The sequence below is a fragment of the Cynocephalus volans genome, chromosome 1 (genome assembly GCF_027409185.1).
Source record: "Cynocephalus volans isolate mCynVol1 chromosome 1, mCynVol1.pri, whole genome shotgun sequence".
NCBI lineage: Eukaryota > Metazoa > Chordata > Mammalia > Dermoptera > Cynocephalidae > Cynocephalus > Cynocephalus volans.
In genome coordinates this window covers 225,438,032-225,457,493 of record NC_084460.1, presented here as the reverse complement: position 1 = coordinate 225,457,493, position 19,462 = coordinate 225,438,032, and the positions used below count along the sequence as shown (strand labels likewise).

Sequence of the window (19,462 nt, the reverse complement as noted above, 5' to 3'; positions counted from 1 at the left end):
TTTCTCTAATAAATTCTTCAATACTGTTACTATAGAGGAATCTTTCAAAGGATTTAACCTCAGGTAGACAGAAAATTTAGAAATATTTGGAAACGTCCACATTCTAAAACATTCACTATGTTTGAAAAATTGGTAGCTTTAGGCTACCAAGTAGATGCAAATAAAAGATTTTCCATATTTTGAGTCCCCTATCTCACAAACTTTGGCATGATTTTGTTTTTGTTTTGTTTTGTTTTCAGAAAACTTGTTGTTTCACTGTATTTCTACTGGTCCTAGAACTAAGCTTTTTCCCCCATTCTAAAATTGGGCATGTTTCAAATTTAGCCAGGATACACTAGTTCTCATTCCGTTAAAATTTTAAGGGCCAGGATAATGGAACTGATTACATTAGAAACGGATAAGAAATAAGTAAAAGAGCTTTAATTCAAAACAATGTAAGAAGCTGGATGTTTTAGGAAAATAGCAATGAAAGAAAAATACCTCTTCATAAGTTGAAGCAAGACCCTTAAGGCAAAGTTAAATTAGAGATATCAAACATTTTATGGGAAAGAGAGACAGATGTGCTTTTGGAACTGGAAAAATATTGGTTAACTTTTAGTTGTGATCACACTTTGGTGGTGTCTATGTGAAGCAAATGTTTTGGCTCTAAACTTGTTTCTACCACTTCTATGTTTTCTCCTTTCACCAACCTGAAGACAGAAGAATAAGGCATATTCTGACTGCTGATGAAAGTCTATTAGAAGGCTTTCCCCTTGTCTTAGTAACACCGCTCATTGATAGACAATTTAGCGTCTTTCAACAGAAAAATTCCTCTTAAAGACCACACAAGCCAGAAATGGGGGCAAAATTGGACAAAGTGGTCATAGTGCATTTGCTACCCATAATACATTTACTCACATGAGAAAATGTGGTATTGGAAAGGGCCTAAGACATCATCAGACTGTAAATATGTCTGCTGTCATGTAAATGAAGCATACAAAAACTATTTTTTTTCCTTTTAAAATATTTTTAATGGTATACTTAAATTCATTTTTTTTGAAGTGGCTCCAATATATTTTCTTTTTGAAAAATGTGTAAAATTAAAAGTGTCAGAAGACTGAATTATTCCACATTTGTCAATATGGGGCTGAGGGAAGTGGGGGATGTGGGAGAAATGGAAATGAAGGCTGGGGCAAGGGGGATTTACTGATAAAATAGAAGAGAGAGAGGGAAAAAAGCCTGAGGGCCCGGGTGCTCGAGTTAGTTTGGTGAAAATTTATACCTGTACTCAACGATATCCTTTTCATCCTAGAATGTTAGTGTTGAACAGAAACCACCAGCCTTGTTTGTGTGTTTCAGCGGCTGCTCAGTTGGTTAGACCACAATGTAGTATCAGCAAGGTCAAGAGTTCGGATCCCCGCACCCGCAACCGCCAAAAAAAAAAAAAAAAAGGGCGGGGGGGGGAGAGAGAGAGACATTGTGTTCAGGAAGAAATACTGTCTTAATCATTCGTTAATTGATAGTCCCAAGAACACTTTTGGAAAATTCAAGTATGCTATATTCAAGGCCAAAAAAGACATGCAAAGTGCACTGGAGCTGAGTCCTGGAACCCATGCCCCTACTCTGCTTGTACCGGGTTTCCTGTATACAACCCCCGGAATTAAAACAGTACCGTGAGCCTGGACCCGTAAAAACCTAGATAATGTTTACGTTTAAGACGAAAGTGTTTTTAGTTTTGTTTTTGCTTTTGAGGACTTGCACAAAAACACATCTGACCTGTACTATAATGGCCATGAGGAAGCGGAGAAAGCATCGAGAGGTTATAATTCAACTAGGGAAAGAATACAGCGACCCCCTTCCGCTAAGCTCATCGCCAAATTCCCTCCCCACCATCCCGGGGTCTGGGCAATCCTCCCAGCCCCGGGAGAGTGCGTTCGGCCCCGGCCCCGGGGCTCCAGGCAGGACGGGAGGCCGCAGGCTCGGCTTCCTCCTTCCCACCCGCGAGCAGCGCTCCTCGCCGGGCGGGCCGGGGCGGGGCAAGGAGAGCGCAGCGCAAAGGGCCGAGGGCGGCCCGGGAGGGCGGAGAGAGGCTTCGGAGGCGGGCGGGCGGGCGGCTTTATTGTTTCCTTTCGCCCTCCTCCTCCCGCGCCCGGCCCGGCGTCACTGGAAAGCAGCCCGAGCCGCCCGGCGGCGGGTTATTTATAGAGCGGGCTGCGCGCGCGTCACGGAGCCCGGCCCGGCTGACGGGGCGGCTGACGCGCTTGGCCGCGGGGCCGGGGCCGCGGGGCTGCGCGCCGGGCGCCGGCGACAATGGGCTTCTGTGTGTGCAGCTGTCGCCGCCGCCGTCGCGGGCCGGGGGAGGGGGGCGGGCCGCCGCTCCTCGACCCCCCTCCCCCGGGCCAAGACCCCCCGAAAAGTAACCGGCCTCTTGCTCCCCGGGCTAGAATCGGGCCGCGCGGGCTTGTTTTTTCTTCTGATTTATCAGTAAGTCGCCCTTGCCCCAGCCCCCGCTTCCACTTCCCCCGTTTCTCGCTCTTCCCCCCACGCCCCAACTTGACGAGAGAGGGGGATCTGTCCGGCCGGGGGCGACCACTTTGTGCGCCCCGGGGAGCGCGACCTGCACCAGGCGCGCCCAGCGGGGGATGCGGTGACCGAGGGGCCGCGAGCGCCGGGCAGGTAACGTATCCTAGACCCAGAGTGGGGGGCTTTGTTTGGGTGGGGGGAGGGGAGCTGGGGTGGGTGTGAACGCCGGGCAGCCCTTTCGGGACTCCGCTCTGCTCCCTTCCCCGCCCCCCTCGCCTGTGCACAGGAAGCCAATCTGGGTGTGTAGCGCGAAGAGCGAAAGAGAAACTTCTGCGTGAATGACTAGCTGAGGCTCCTCCCGAGAAGCCAAGATAATAGAGCCCCCCGCGCCCGCCCGCCCGCCGCGCTTCCCTCGTCCACTATCTCCCCTCGCCCCCACTCCCGCCGAGGACTAGACCCCCCCCCACCCCGCCCTCCGGCGGTTCAGTCCTTGGACGCCCCCGCCCTGCGGAAGGAGGGGCTGGCCAGGATCTTAGGGACTTCCTGGGATATGGAGACCAAGCTCTGAACCATCCCCTTTCAGCTGCCGGGAGCTGGGAAAGCTTGCTCTGGAGCCTCTCGCACGTGGCGGGCGGGCAGAGAACTTGCTGTGCCCTCTAGGAAATTGCAATCGATTTGTAATGCACTTTCGCTAATTGGGAGTTCAAAATTAAACTTTAATAAAGCATTTGTGTCGTCTCGTCTAATTGTGAAAGCTTCCATCCGTCCTAGTAGATAGACTCTGAGTCTCAAGTTAATGGCGCTAAGCTAGATTTCCCCCCAAGTACAATTCCGTCAGCCGTCGTCGGCGCAGCTGGATTTCCGTAAGGTACAGATGTTGCTAATGGCAGCTTAAGCACGGATGGGCAGATAGCATACGGAATGCAACATGTTGCCATATGGTTCCTTTAGCCTTTCACCTCCCGGGATATCAATCACGTACGTTCTGGGAGGAACTTAATGACTCTCTGAACAGCAAAATGAATTACCTGGTACAATTTATATCCCTTGACCTGATACGTTATAACAACAGGAAGATAGCATCTCACAATTTCTGTGGTATAAATTGAGCTACAGAGCTACATTTCAAATTCTGTAGCATGTATTTGTAGTTTGAGGGGCCCTGTCAAATCATTCTGGCTGTAAAATCTGTTTCTGTATTGCCTTGTCCCCCTCCCCCCCCGTGCAAAATTTATAAAGTTTAACAAAACTGTTGTCTTGGAAATTTCCGATCAAGAAAATACGACTTCCAGAGCTAGTTGCTTAAACAAGAGTGAGCAGTCTTTCGCAACGCCATACTTTTAAACCAAAAAATTAAAGAACTAGAGAAAATGTGTTTTCTGCGAGTTGTTTCAATATAATTCCTAAATGTATTAACTATTTGAAATTCTCCATTAAAAAAAAAAAAAAAAAGCTAAAACTGTCCCTAAACTTTGGAAATTAACTTACAGAAAACAGTTCTTGGAAGCATGAAATATAAGAAATGCATGTAGGACCTCGTCAGCAAAGAAATTTCAATATTCCTCACCTGTCCCCCCCATTTGTGTATCTTGAATCATGTATTTGGTGGTACTGGTAGTTTGTTTTTTCTTCTAACGTGTCAGTGACAGCGTACTGAAGTCGCTGCTTAGATACCAGTGGAATAATTCTGTAATATTTCACAAGTCTTATTTTTAGATATCCTGGTGACTAATAAAATGTTTTAACTGATTACCTCTTATTTCGTATTATAAACATGGTTGTCTTTTACTGTATTTCTTATTTTTCATTCACTAATTCAGATAGATCACACTAAAAGACAAGCAGTAACTAAGTAGAAAAGTAAAATAAACTTAGTTTTTTTAAACTTTACATTTACCTATTAAGGGATATCTGAGAGCTAGAGACGTAATATCTTTTAAGTTTTTGCTTCTGAAAATATGTAAACCACATTAATTCATGTGAATTAACAAGCAAATTGGACATGAACAGTCTGAAATTGTATATATTCTCAGTCATGTCAAGTTTCAGAAAGTATTAACATTTCGAAAGTTTGTCTATACTTCATGCCCGTTCAGGATCATTTTGAAATTACAAGACAATGTTTCTTCTTTTTGTTTTTCCTTTGGTAATGGCTGACGATTTGTTACCTGGTGCTTGAGTTAGTTCAATAATCTTGATAGTTATTATCGAATAGGATTTTTTGTTGTATGTGTATGGCAGAAAATCTTAGAGAGAATAAATTAAGATATACATAAGGAAGGGCAACCTTCTTTTCTGGGGCTGTTTTCAGTAATCTTAACGGCTGAGCATTTGTTTCTCTGTAGCATCAGCACTTTAGTTTCAATCATGATCAGTGGTGAGCATGTCAGTAATGACTCCATCTCCATGACTTGTGAATAGGCAGAGAGTGTGTCCTGTAATCGGTCACACAGAACTTGCCTTATAAAGCTGTCATTGTTATAAACAGATATTGCAGCCTTTTGTCAGGCCCAGTGAATATTAAAGTGTTCCTCCTTCAAAAGCCAGGTTGAAAGTCCTGCTGTCCTTCATTTCAGAATTCAAGTCCTTTAGTAAATAAAATCCCAGGTAGCACTATTTGCTTTTTCTCAAATTATAACATTACATATATTTCATGAATAACTTGGGGCCCTTTTGTAGACATAAACTATATTTTTGGTTTACATAAGAATATATGCAACCAAAACAAGATATGTATCTTGCCCCCTGACTTATTTTAAACGAAGTTTTGGTAGATGTCAGTTGTTACTCTAAATGAAGAGGCTGGCTGCCAAGGGGAACCCTATAGCCAGAAAGTACTTGAATTGTTATTGTCTATTTTTTGAGCTCTCAACTTCACCTCCTTCTTTTAATATTGCTTTTCTGTAATGCTAATCTGAGAATTAGTTTGGTTATAAAAACTTTTAAAAAGTTTGTATTGGCCAAGAAGCTTTTCATCAGTGTTTCTGGTGGCCTGCTGTTTTATTGCCTTTATCTTGAGCTGGCATGTTTATTATAACTGAAAATGAAGAAAGATTATTAGAACTAGATGTATTTCCCATTCTAAGTAATTTTAATTGTGATGTAATCCTAGCTGTTTTCTTATTTTTACTCACAAATTTTAAATATTTAAGATTGGCCAAATTTATGTTTTTCTCAAGGTAGCATGGGACAAGTGATCAATAGGCATTAGGCCTCTAATAGAACTCTTTCAAGTGAGTGGGGTTAGAGTGGGGGGAGAGCCCTCAGGAAAGAGTATAGTCCCATTGCACTTACCCTGTTTGCCTTTCAAATTCAGAAGCTTGTTTCTCTCTTTGATAGCATTTCATTAAAAGAATTGTTTTTAAACTGTCAATCTATAAATATTTAACCAGCCAAGCAGGAAAACAGTCTTTTATTCTCGGCTATCTGCAGCTTTGTTTTTATCTGGGTTAATAGAGTGCCATGCAAATACCCCATAAAATTTTGACTTTGGTTGTCCTTACTTTGACTGAAGATTGACAGAGGCCTCATTAATTAATCTTGTTCTGTTTGATATTCTGTATTAAGATATTGAAATACAGTATTTTTATACATTTATAAGATTGTTTTGCATTTATTTAATTTATGTTTCTTTTTTTAAAGCATGTAGCCTTGAATGTTTGTTCTATTTTTTTTTTTTTTCCACATCATTACTCTGGTACTGCTTGATGTAACTTGATTAGCTCCCTCCCCAGTCATGATTGGTAATTAAAATAGGCATTAAAATTAGTCACTTAGCAATTTTGCTGTTCAATTGGCAATTAAATTACTTAATTGCAATTAAAGTCCTAATTTTAATTGGCAAAATGATAGATGTAGATTTAAGATAATATGTATAAATACTTTAATAAGTGTCTATATAAGGATTACTTAATTACTCAACTTCAAGTTTATGCTGTTAACTTTAGAACTTTTAAGTGAGCAATGAAATTATATTACATCTATTCAAAGGATATGGTAATTAGATTTATTAGTTATCACTGTAAGGGTCCTTACTATAAGTTACTTTTGTAGTGTTAAAATTGTATTCTTGATAATTGCAGAATTATGATGAGGAAAAGGGCAGATATGTCTTTATCATAATACATCAATACCTTTTTTTTTGTTGTTGAGAGGTTCCTATCTACCTCTCAGTCTGAAGAAAAACTCAGAAGTGGCTATTTTATTATTAAAGGTAGAACAGAAACTAGCCAGCTGTGATTTACATATCAAAACTGTTGCAAAGTGTCTGTATTTTATCTACTTAAAGAAATGCCACCTAATACTATTAGGGTTACTCATGTTATTAGCTACTTTTAGAATTTCAAGTCTTTGATATTTTCTTAGCATATAGCAACTTTTTTTCAGAATCTTTAAAATGTGTTTTAGGACCTGATGACTCCCATGTTTACTGAAATTAGCAATGAAATCTAAAACCAAAGTTATCCTTCTTTGCCTAATAAAGAATTCTTACATAAGAAAATATTAAGTGGTTAATATGAAAGCAGATATTTAGGAGATGGTTACTGTAAGTCAAGTATTAATGAAAAGATGGAGGATTGCTATTATGCAAAATACTTTTTGAGTGGCATGAGGTTTTACCATATGTTCAGTTTTAAATTTTAATTTACATGTAGATGTTTCTAGAAAAAGATTTTGTTTTCTTCTGCACGTCTTTATCCATTTCTAGAACTGAGATCTGACTCAAAGTATGAAATAATTTTTAAAGTCTGTGTAAAGTTGTTTTTGGTGAAAATTGGGCTGAATAAAACTGAATAAAAGCCACAACTACCTAAAATGTGAATATCAATGAAGCAATTGACTTGTTCTCAAAGCATCCTATGGGGAAGGAACAAACAATTTCATTGATTAATATCCTATCAATGCAAATGAAACGGCAAAAGCAAAACAGCAAAAAAAACTTTCAACAGTAAAAAAATAATTGTTTTTTCAGAAACATTTTTTTCAAAGTGAAATTTTCTTTCTTCTTTCGCTTATGTAAAAACTGCCATCTGAATGGCAGCAAATGCTGTGAATGAAAGTTTTTCCAAATATAATTTAAAATATACATATCATTTTAATGCTTAAACTAGGTTGCGCTAAGTAATTTTATTATGGAATATCTTAAAGTTGACTTGAGTCTTACAGCATGACAGGTATGTCTGTTTCACTATATTTGCATTCTAAGGTCAACTCTGAATTCATTTGGGGAGAATTGTGAAATAAATTCCTAAAGGCCTCTTTCCCATGCTTTAAGACAGAAAATCCTATGGGGTTACATCCATGTTTGCCTTCTAAATTATCCCCAAATCTCAATTTTTATTAAGTATAATCTTCTTAGCCATAGATAAAATAAAATACTTTGTTTTAGATATGAACGTATGTATTATTTATATTGATTTTTAATGAAAGTATGTTTACATGTTGTGTTTAGTATTTGTTAATATCATAAAAGATAACATAGTAACATTTCCTTCCTAACCATTTTTCTGAGGTCATCTAATAGTATGTATTAATAGTAATTTGTAATTTATTTTAATTGGTTTCAAAAGAGGAAGCTTCTTATGGATAGGACCAATTTTTACTCCCATTTATTTAAAATTATTAAGAAAATAGACCTTCATTGTAGGGTAACTTCACACATTCATACATGACAATAATTTAAAGATATATCAGATGCCAGGTCCTAAAAAAACCCCGTTATTGTCATTTTAATTGCAATATGAAATACTTTATTTGAACTGTTTATGTTCAAGAATCTGGAAGGGTTTCAGTCATATAAATGCAGAATTTCAGTTTCTTTTTGCCTAAAGCATCGTTTTAACATTTTCTGAAAGATTGTTCAGTTCTACATTTTGATTCCATTATATGTGTAATTAAGCCTCTGTGCACAAAGGCATTCTCTTATGTACTAGCAAATACACCCACAGGAATCCTTCTAAACTATAATTTATTTAAACATGTAATCATAGGATTTTAAAACATGCTTTCATTTTTCCAAACTGTATGCCAATTTGAACTGCTTGGTGATAAAATGGGAGATTTTATTATAGTTTGATTTTTTTCCCCCTGTGACCTACTAGTGATTTAAACATGGGCAGGAGGAAATAAAGAAAATCTATTATAAACGTAATCCCATGTGTTAAACTGTTTCCCTTCTGAAGAACATAGAAGGAAATCAAAGATTTGTAGTTATTTATAAATTCCAGCGCAATATGAATATTTGGGCCTGCCGCATTCTTTCTCTTCGGGATTAGTCTAAGTAGTAAATAGCTAGTTGTGTGTGTGTGATATTCTCTTGAACGTTGTGGAGTCAGGCCCCCTACTGACTGAATCAGTCAATTACAGATATTGGCGGTACTACTGAGACTTCATCCCATCAGAATCTGGTAGGAAAAACAGGAGTACGTGGTTTTGAGCATAGCTCTCCTTTACACTTTCTGATCCGTGTGCTGCATCCTGGATCCTTTCCACCCCAAACACATCCGAGCCCTACCCAAACCCCCAACCTAAGAAGTAGCTTATCTAATAATTGATTTAAGCAAGCTTATCAGTCTTACATCCACATCCGGCGTGTCTTCCTAAGAAGTAGTAACGCTTCCCAGAAACCAGAATAGGCATTTGAAGATAACTCTTACACGGATGGTAGAGTGGAAGGGAAAAAGTCCCCTCTTGCTCTCATTTTAATGTTATGTCTAATCACTCCATTTCTAGTTAATAATAATAATTATAATAAGCTGCTGTGAAGGCTGCCTTTCGGTCTTGGGTGCAGTAGACTTGGGCAAAGGCTCTGTTATCGAGAATTCATACTCGACAGGTTGCTGTTTAAAGAATAACGCACTACGTTACAATGTTTGGCTTCCTTGGAGCTCATTTTAAGAACTCCAAGACACTTTTTTGCTCTCTGGGAGGGAATTTTCAAATTGTCCCCAGACTTAACCAAGCCTTAATTGAGTGTGTTTTTAGTGGCAATGGGGGAGGAGGAGTGTGCAGAGTGAAACTATCTACTTAGACTATTCGTGTACAGAGGGTGGTGGTTACAACTTTAAAGTTCTCCTGGCCTTCGCTTTCCTAGGCCTGTATTAAAACACAATAACTGCCAACCCAGCGTTGCTGCGCTTGAGTTTCCGACTGCCTGAAAATAGCTGCTGGGAGCCTGGCCCACCGCGGGGATCAAGGAAAGCTCCCCCTGGCCGCGCCCAGCTCGCTCGCGGAAGGGAAGGGAACCCGGGAGGGCGCCTCCGAGCTGCAGTTGCTGCTATTTTGGGCCCAGCCTGGCCGGTGCGTCAATGCCTGCGCCCCTGCGTCACCGCCACCCCCACCCCCTTCCTTCTCCCCTGTTCACCAAACTCTCACTTTTTCCCTTTCGTTCGCGTGGAATCGCTTCTGCCCACGGGGCGCTGACGCTACAGAGCTCATGCTAATAAGCGATTCTTCACCCTTCCCCCACCCCCCCTCCTCACACACCCTCACTCGCCACTACAGCATCCCCCCACCCCCCCACACTTCCTGGTTTTATTTTTTCTCGCGTCCGCTAGGGCACCGCTGAGCTGCAGCGGCGGCGGCGGCGGCAGCGGCAGCCGCAACATCTGGGGGAAACTTAAGGTGGTCACGTAGGTTTCCCCGAGTCTGCGGCGCAGAAGAGCCCGCGGTTTTCCGGGGCAGCCGCAGGGCACCTGATGGCAACGCCTCTCCACCCCCTCGGGAGCAGGGGCGAAGGGGGGAGCGGGCAAAGGCGGGAGTGCAGATTAGGGCTGAGCAGCCTCGGAACCCGGACAGCTCCACGGCGCTTTCGGCCCATAGTGAGAACGCCAGGAGGGGGGCCAGTTGCAAAGGGACCCCGGCAGCCTGGAAGCGAACCACGCCGGGGGAGGAGGGGCGGCTGGAACTCTCTCCGCGGGCAGAGAAGGGGGGCGCCTCCGAACTCTCCCTCCCCTTGTCCCAGCCTCTTGCAGCCCCACTGGAGAAGTCCTGGGATGCTCGCCGAGGTCGGGCCGGGGGTACGGGAGTGGGGCTCGGCGCCCGGGAGAAGCAGCATTTCTTTTGCTAGAAAGCTCCCTGCGCCCTCGGCGTGGCGGTTGGATTAACTTGGCAAAGCACAGTCGGCGGCGACTCGGTCGACCGCGGGAGCGAGACGCTCTCACAGCACGCCCGGGCCCCTCCATGGGGAGGGCTGTAGGCACACCTCACGCTTTGCCGTGACACTCCCCTCCCCCCCCCCCCCGCCGCTCCTCTCTTCTTGTCCTATCTTTTCCTCTTGGTCTCAAATTGAGGCTGGGATGGCCCTTGTGTTTCAGTGGAAGGTCGATTTATTTCTCTAAAACTCGTGGAAGGGGTTGGGAGTTGGTGGGTACCGGGGAGTGTTGAAAGTGGTAGAGATGGCAGAAGGTGAGATCAGAGCACCTTTCTGCAGAAGGCACACCTGTTGCCTGCTGCTCGGCCGCATTGTCTGCGAAAGAAAAGCGGACGACGCTTCACTCTGCCTTTTGAGGTTCCTAAGGGGTTGGGTCACTGTCTTCCTCCACCCCACGCACCGCGTCCTCCCTCAAGCTTGGGCACAGCAAGGAAAGAGGGGGACACAGGAAAATAGGCCCTGCCCCCTACTCCCATTCCGTTTTAGCGCGGACTGTGTGTGTGAGAGAGAGTGAGAGCGAGCGAGCGAGCGAGAGACAATGACAGAGGAGGAGGAGGCCAGGGACAGGAAAAGGGATGAAAAGGGGATGTACGGGGCTAGGGAAATCCCACCCATCCCACCCTGTCTGTACCCTCTGAACTTCTTGTGTCATGGGACATTTGTATGCGTTTCCGCTAAGGGGGACGACGAGGGTGGGTGGGTGAGGTGAGGGCCCACCCTCTTCCAGCCCAAGTGGCTGGAAGGCCCACCCCATCCCGTGTGGCTCCAGGTGCAGGCTACCTGGCCCACGCCAGCGTTCCCTTCCGCCCGGGCTTTTGTTGCACCCTCCCCACGTGTGAGCGGCCGAGCGGCCGTGAGGGTGCAGGGGCTTGGGGGAAGGTGAAGTGTAGAGACGTTGTGGCTGCACGGACTTGGGTGGAGAGGTCACACCTCTTTCGGAAAAAAAACCAAAGAAACCAAAAAACCCACCCAAGCCGGCTACCAAGGTGAAGGCAGAACGGTTCCCACCTTAAAATCGGCCCTGTTCGTGACGTCAGGTCGGAAATATACCAAAGCGAGCGCGGGCCAGGAGTCCAGGGAGCGCGGCGGCGCGGCGATTGGGCGGCGGGCCGCTGACGCGCGCTGACGCGCGGAGACTTTAGGTGCATGTTGGCAGCGGCAGCGCGAGCCACATAAACAAAGGCACATTGGCGGCCAGGGCCAGTCCGCCCGGCGGCTCGCGCACGGCTCCGCGGTCCCGCTCGCCTGCCCGGCCGGCCGCCTGCCCCTGCTCTCAACTCGCTGGCGGTGTCTCTACTCCCTTCGCTCAGCTCGTCCACTCCTTCCCGACCCCGGCACCCGGGCTTCCAGAGGGAACTGCACTTTGGCAGAGTTGAATGAATGAAGAGAGACGCGGAGAACTCCTAAGTGAGTAGGTGCAGCCCATGCAGCTCGCTTGGGCTTTTATTCTTCCTTCTTTTGCACGTCTTCTTTCCATGTGTGTGGGACAGGTCTTTGGAAGCGGACGCCTGTGGCTTGTAGCGCGAGTGGGGCCGGAGGATGGGGAGTGGGTGCGCGCAGCTACTGGGGACATTTGTTCGAAACCCGGCCTTGGCACTAGCGGGGAGTTTGCTCCCAGTAGAGACTTCCAGGTTCCTCATTGGTGGACGTGGAAGGGAGACTTCACAGTTTTGCGAGCTGCGGACTTGCCCGCGGAAATGTGCGCAAAGTTTGCTCTTAGAGCAGAATTGATTTTGGCCTTTGTAGCCGGAGACTCCAAGTCTCGAGTATACGAGGGAATCTGCCCGCGAACTGACAGTGGGAGAAAGTTCTTCAGTTTATGCGTTGCTTGGGAACTGTGTCACCGTGGCTGGCCAGCGTGTCGATATTTCTCGGGTATTGTTGAGTAAGAGTGTCCAGTTATTAAGTTGCCTGAAATTTCTGGTTTTGACATATGCCGTCCTTGGGTATTTTAGAGTGGGCGGGGGGAAGGGAGAGAGGGAGGAAGGGAGGGGGGTGAGAGAGAGAGAGAGAGAGAGAGAATATGAATACGTAAAGAGTACAGTTATGGAATTGTGAAGCTACCAAGGGGTTAAAATCCAGAACAGACCTATCCCCAAGTGCTGTGGAGGTCGAGTCTCCATTCTGCTTTTTCTGGTTAACCTCCCCGTCTCCCCACCCCCATGAAGCAGGATTACGGGGGAGGGGAGAGAACAGAAGGAGTGGATGTTTGGTTTTCTTTTTCATTAGTAATAAGATTGTCCATGCTCTAGAATGCCTTCCAAGTGGGAACATCTGAAAATTACTAGGACAGAAGAATGCCTTGTTCCAGCAAGTGGCAGATCATGGAAGGCATTATAGGGAAGGATTTCAGATTGCTGTACTAGGAAGCACTTCTAACATTGGTGCCAATACCTTTTAAGCAGTATTTTCCTCCCTCTGCTATTGACCTAAGATGCTCCTGGAACAGTAGGACCCCATCATCCCACCCCTTGGCTGTTAAAGATGCTGAAAAGTGAACACCAATTCATCTGTATCTTCAATCCCAGTGATCTGTCAAAAGCACTTAAGAAACCTAGATGCTTCCATTCAAATTGCCTTCTTGTAGATCCAGGCCTTGCTTTCATTTTGTAAGGGGAGGTGTTGTTTTCTCATTTTACGTTCTTGACTTCTACTAACTTTCTTCTCCCTTCCCAAAAGAGAAGCCAGTTTCACCACAGACAAGTCAAGAGAAGGTTCTGATGCTGTATTTTCTCTTAAACTCCATTCTTCTTATTCAGGTCTGAATCAAACTAAAATGGAAATGAACCCTCCACTAACACTCTAGCAAAGGGACCCATTCGTTATATCTTAAATATTAAATAAGTTCATGGAATACCTTTCCTCCTTCAGGATCCTCTCTCTGCAACTGTTTACATCATGCAATGGGTGGCATTTTCTGTTGTTTCCAGCCATCTCTTTTACACACTCACTTTAACTGCTCTGTTTGGTAAAGGATACACACTAATTTCCAACGAAACAGGGAGGACATAGAAAGGCCTGCCTGATGAGTCTACATATGCCCAGCCGAATTTTTGTCGGGAAGACACCCTGAAGCTTCCCTTGTATCTGTATTTCAGGGAGGAGAGCAGACTGGTTGGACTCCCCATTGCTTTTCTAAAAATCTTGGAAACGTTGTCCTTCACTGAATTACGACACTGTCCACCTTTAATTTCATTGAAAACGCCTGTAACTCGGCTGAAGGTTAGTGCAACTTCATTTCTTTCATTCCCTCTCCTGAGCTCCCTAAACATTAAAAAAACAGGTCAATGGGATCTTGTCTGGCAAACCCTTAACTTAAGGCTTGCCAGACCCATTGCCTTTGAGAACACCTTTCTCATTATGCAATTCAACTTTATTTCTAGAGGGTCGTTTCTAGAAAGAGCTTGCTGAACCCGAGCTTCAGAGAAGAGGCTCATCAGAGCAAGATTGGCTGTGAAAAAGTGGGAGGGAGACATTTGGAAATAGCCGGGAGTGTAGACCCTCAATAGCTTTCAGCTTTGGGTCTTTATTTGATCAGTCTTTCCAAGCCTTACACCATTGCTCAGCAGCATTCGCCCTCTCCCGCCCTTCCTCTCGCCCCCTATTTGCTGTCTGACCGCCGAGAGCTGCCGGTGTAGCTCCAGGTGTACCCGAGCCCGGGAGAAAGTGTTCAGTTGACCAGGCTGAGTGTATATCACCCTGTTTCATTTCCAGCCATGCCTTGTGTTCAGGCGCAATATGGGTCCTCGCCTCAAGGAGCCAGCCCCGCTTCTCAGAGCTACAGTTACCACTCTTCGGGAGAATACAGCTCCGATTTCTTAACTCCAGAGTTTGTCAAGTTTAGCATGGACCTCACCAACACTGAAATCACTGCCACCACTTCTCTCCCCAGCTTCAGTACCTTTATGGACAACTACAGCACAGGCTACGACGTCAAGCCACCTTGCTTGTACCAAATGCCCCTGTCCGGACAGCAGTCCTCCATTAAGGTAGAAGACATTCAGATGCACAACTACCAGCAACACAGCCATCTGCCCCCCCAGTCCGAAGAGATGATGCCGCACTCCGGGTCGGTTTACTACAAGCCCTCCTCTCCCCCGACGCCTACTACCCCGGGCTTCCAGGTGCAGCACAGCCCCATGTGGGACGACCCGGGGTCTCTCCATAACTTCCACCAGAACTACGTGGCCACTACACACATGATCGAGCAGAGGAAAACACCCGTCTCCCGCCTCTCCCTCTTCTCCTTTAAGCAGTCGCCCCCGGGTACCCCGGTGTCTAGCTGCCAGATGCGCTTCGACGGGCCCCTTCACGTCCCCATGAACCCGGAGCCGGCGGGCAGCCACCACGTGGTGGACGGGCAGACCTTCGCTGTGCCCAACCCCATTCGCAAGCCCACTTCCATGGGCTTCCCGGGCCTGCAGATCGGCCACGCGTCGCAGCTGCTCGACACGCAGGTGCCCTCGCCGCCATCTCGGGGCTCCCCCTCCAACGAGGGGCTGTGCGCGGTGTGCGGCGACAACGCGGCTTGCCAGCACTACGGCGTGCGCACCTGTGAGGGCTGCAAAGGCTTTTTTAAGGTGAGCAAGGGCGGGGGTGGAGGAGGCACCTAACGGCCCCCTAGTGCCCGGGACCCGTGAGAGTCCCCTTCCCTTTGGTGCCGGAAGCCCAGCCCGAGCTCGCCCTGAAGTGCTCAAAACTTCGGGGTCTTCCAAGGCCGCCCTGCAGCCGCCCACGGGTTTTGGCAGGGCTTTGGGGTTGTCTGAGAAAAAGAAGCAGGAAGACAGGGAGACCCGGGGTCGCATCCCCTGCACGCAGCCGACCCGGCGGGCCCCCGCCAGAAGTTGCTGGAGCCAGAGTTGGAAGAGGGTCATTTGCATGTGCTAGGAGCTGTCTTCCCTGTTCAGAATGAAATTGGTTAGGACAGAGAACCGTGTCTGAGCTAACCAAGTGGAACAGAATTCCCTATGGTCAAATTAAGTGATCTCTTTATTTCGCCATCCTGATTGAATAATCTTATCATTTTAAATAGAGAAGGTCTCCAAGGAATGTAAATAATATGAATGCCCACGGATTTGTATTTACTGAGCGTCTCCTTCTCCTTCTCTTGGCATATAAAACACAGCAAGGAGCGGCAAGGTTAGCTCAAATGTTAACGCTATCAATTTTCCTTCTGTTAAATGCCCTGGGGGAGGAAAAAGAAAAGAAAGAGAAAAGGAAAAGGAAAAGGAAAGAAATTGTGTGTACGTGTTTGTTTGTGGGGAGGGAACATATATCCCAGCCATTTAGAAATTACCTCCAGGTTGCTGGATTTTCAAGAGAAAAAAAAAAATAATTTTCGGCCTGTGTTGTCTCCTTTTGCAGCGCACGGTGCAAAAAAACGCGAAATACGTGTGTTTAGCAAATAAAAACTGCCCAGTGGACAAGAGGCGCCGGAATCGCTGTCAGTACTGCCGATTTCAGAAGTGCCTAGCTGTTGGGATGGTCAAAGAAGGTAGGTCGGGGCAAGTGACCAGTCTGCGCCCGGGGGAAACTACTGCTGGACCTCAGTCCCAATTTCCATTTCTCAGAGCCGGGGGTCTTCGGTCCCCCCCATCCTTCTGTTTGGCCTCCAGGCCCCCTCAGCTGCCTGCCTGCCCAGCCTCCCCTAGAGAAAGCCGCCAGGCCCTTCTCGTCTTCAACTATATGACCCATTTGGTGGAAGACATAAAATAACCCAGCATTTTTAATGCTTTTTGTCAGTAAGGGCTTTACAAGCAATGGGCCCTGAGCTGCCCAGCCGGGCGCCCCGCGGCTGCGAACTTCCCGGGGGAGTGGCCGAGGCAGCAGCTGGGCCTGGGCTCCGGGGAGCGTCGCTAACAGGGCTGTTCCTTTGCAGTGGTTCGCACGGACAGTTTAAAAGGCCGGAGAGGTCGTTTGCCCTCGAAACCGAAGAGCCCACAGGAGCCCTCTCCCCCCTCGCCCCCGGTGAGTCTGATCAGTGCCCTCGTCAGGGCCCATGTCGACTCCAACCCGGCTATGACCAGCCTGGACTATTCCAGGGTAAGAAGCTGGCGGGGGGGTATCATGCGGACAAACCAACCGATGGGCAGGACCCCTTCCCCACACCTACAACTAACCCCCACACCCAAGGGGTAAAGGAGGCAAGCAAGGCTATATGCCTCACAGCTCTGGGCAGAGCCACAGGACATGACAATCCTCTAGCTGGGGGTGTAGACATGAGAACAGGGCGGAGGAAGGAGGAGAGGACATGCCACAGGAGTCAAATCTCTATGAACCCCCACTACTCCACCCCCCACCCCTGCTCCCACTACCACCATACACAGCAATGCTTTTAATACAAAAGCCAGAGGCTGTGCAAAATCTACTCAGGTCTACTTTATCTCCAGTCCTCCATAGAGATGCTTTAATCCTCACCCTTTCTGGCACTATCTGGGTAAAGGATGTGGGGCCTGCGTGGGGGTCAGGTGCAAGGAATGGCAGTGAGGTGGGGGAATCAGATGGTCAGATTCCTTTTTTTACTCCAGCTGTGAAAAAAGTGCAAGCTTTAATTGGAGGAAGTATGTTGGGCAAACCTAAAAGCAACTGCAGTTTTATTAAGATTTGCAAAGGGCGTTTCAGCTTGAGACCCACTCTGGGACTAGCATGAATACTAACGTGTCAATTGTTTTGTGGAGATAAGAGTGAACGTTTCCCAGGGCTGGATCACACTGTATTTAGTCTGTATGGAAATGGTAATTTACATATTTAAAGCAGCGACCTCATAGCACCATCCCTAATTGAATTAATTGCCCCGGAACATCTAATTTCCTTACTGGTCAGAGAGAGGTTTAATTGTTATAAAAACCTGGCTCCCCTACTAGAAACGGGGTTAGCAATTTCACGGGTTATATATTTTACAGAACCTCATTAAGTGCTTTTTAAAATGAAATTCCAGTTCCAGGCAAACCCTGACTATCAGATGAGTGGAGATGACACCCAGCATATCCAGCAATTCTATGATCTCCTGACTGGCTCCATGGAGATCATCAGAGGCTGGGCAGAGAAGATCCCCGGCTTTGCTGACCTACCGAAGGCTGACCAGGACCTGCTTTTTGAATCAGCTTTCTTAGAACTGTTTGTCCTGCGATTAGCTTACAGGTAATGAGGGAGGAAGCAATCCAGGGAGGAGGGTGGAGAGGAATCAAGAAAGGAAAAGAAAGGGAGGAAAGCAAAAAGAAAAGAGAAAAGGACAGATAGGAAATGAAAGAGGGGGATAAAAGGAAGGAAAAGATTAAAGACAAAAGGAAGAGAAGGGAAGGAGTGAGTCCAGAAGCCTTGGATGAATGGAATGGAGGTGGTATGGGGGGCGTTCTTGATTGTTATGAAATTAAACCCTTTCAAGGTCCACTGGTCTACATTTTATTAACTCTTCAGTAATTAGGTGCCTCTTAAATCCCTCATTTATTGCCCTTCAAGTAATTAGTTGTTTAGCTTCTCTCTCTCTCTTTTTCTCCCCTCTCTCTCTTTGGTATTAATTGCAGGTCCAACCCAGTGGAGGGTAAACTCATCTTTTGCAATGGGGTGGTCTTGCACAGGTTGCAATGCGTGCGTGGCTTTGGGGAATGGATTGATTCCATTGTTGAATTCTCCTCCAACTTGCAGAATATGAACATCGACATTTCTGCCTTCTCCTGCATTGCTGCCCTGGCTATGGTTACAGGTCAGTACTGCAGGCTCAGGGCACTTTCCCTTCAGAACTGCCCAGCGGGATTTATCCTGGCTTTTCCTTGTCACAGCTCCTCCTTGGACCTAAAAGCTAGCTAACTGCCTTGTGCATTCTTCTTTTGTTTCTGATTGTATTTTCTGCAGAGAGACACGGGCTCAAGGAACCCAAGAGAGTGGAAGAACTACAAAACAAGATTGTAAATTGTCTCAAAGACCATGTGACTTTCAATAATGGGGGGTTGAACCGCCCCAACTATTTGTCCAAACTGTTGGGGAAGCTCCCAGAACTCCGTACCCTTTGCACACAGGGTCTACAGCGCATTTTCTACCTGAAACTGGAAGACTTGGTACCACCGCCAGCAATAATTGACAAACTTTTTCTGGACACTTTACCTTTCTAAGACCTCCTCCCATGCACTTCAAAGGAACTGGAAAGAGAACTAAAACTGTTTAGAGGGGGCAAGTCACACGGGCAGAGATAGCCCCCTGAGCTGTCTCAGCTCAAGCTGTTCCCCCCATTCTGTAACCCCCCAACCCCTTGATCCCTAAAGAAAACAAACAAACAAAAACTGTTGCTATTTCCTAACCTGCAGGCAGAACCTGAAAGGGCATTTTGGCTCCGGGGCATCCTGAATTTAGAACACGGACTACACACAGTACAGTGGTATAAACTTTTTATTATCAGTTTAAAAATCAATTTATTGTTCACAAGAAAGATTGCTAATGTGTGGTGGGAAATATCTGGTCATGCTTGGTTGTTGCAGTTAAGACATAATACACACACACACACACACACACACACACACACACACACACACACACACACACACACACAGTTTAAGGGGACCCACAAGTATTGCCCTTTAACAAGACTTCAAAGTTTTCTGCTGTAAAGAAAGCTGTAATATATCGTAAAACTAAATGTTGCGTGGGTGGCATGAGTTGAAGAAGGCAAAGGCTTGTAAATTTACCCAATGCAGTTTGGCTTTTTAAATTATTTTGTGCCTATTTATGAATAAATATTACAAATTCTAAAAGATAATTGTGTTTGCAAAAAAAAAAAAAAACTACATAAAAAAGGGACAAGCATGTTGATTCTAG

General features: G+C 46.0%; 1 protein-coding gene across 1 annotated transcript; it reads left to right on the top strand.

Moving 5' to 3' along the window:
- The first annotated feature begins 2,260 nt into the window (after positions 1 to 2,260).
- NR4A2 (nuclear receptor subfamily 4 group A member 2) lies at positions 2,261 to 18,979 on the top strand. The gene is made up of 9 exons (XM_063101132.1): positions 2,261 to 2,655; positions 11,965 to 12,061; positions 13,753 to 13,876; positions 14,369 to 15,234; positions 16,019 to 16,148; positions 16,533 to 16,696; positions 17,592 to 17,794; positions 18,178 to 18,356; positions 18,506 to 18,979. Exons 4-9 carry the CDS (start codon positions 14,371 to 14,373, stop codon positions 18,760 to 18,762), a joined length of 1,797 nt encoding a protein of 598 aa, XP_062957202.1. The 5' UTR covers positions 2,261 to 2,655; positions 11,965 to 12,061; positions 13,753 to 13,876; positions 14,369 to 14,370; the 3' UTR covers positions 18,763 to 18,979.
- Positions 18,980 to 19,462: the final 483 nt, after the last annotated feature.

What these genes read in the sequence shown, in the direction of transcription:
- NR4A2 (XM_063101132.1), top strand. Translation starts at nt 14,371, where the DNA reads ATGCCTTGTGTTCAGGCGCAATATGGGTCCTCGCCTCAAGGAGCCAGC. An exon ending in TGTTGGGATGGTCAAAGAAG is followed by an intron (nt 16,149 to 16,532) that starts GTAGGTCGGGGC and finishes GTTCCTTTGCAG; the next exon opens with TGGTTCGCACGGACAGTTTA. An exon ending in CCAGCCTGGACTATTCCAGG is followed by an intron (nt 16,697 to 17,591) that starts GTAAGAAGCTGG and finishes ATGAAATTCCAG; the next exon opens with TTCCAGGCAAACCCTGACTA.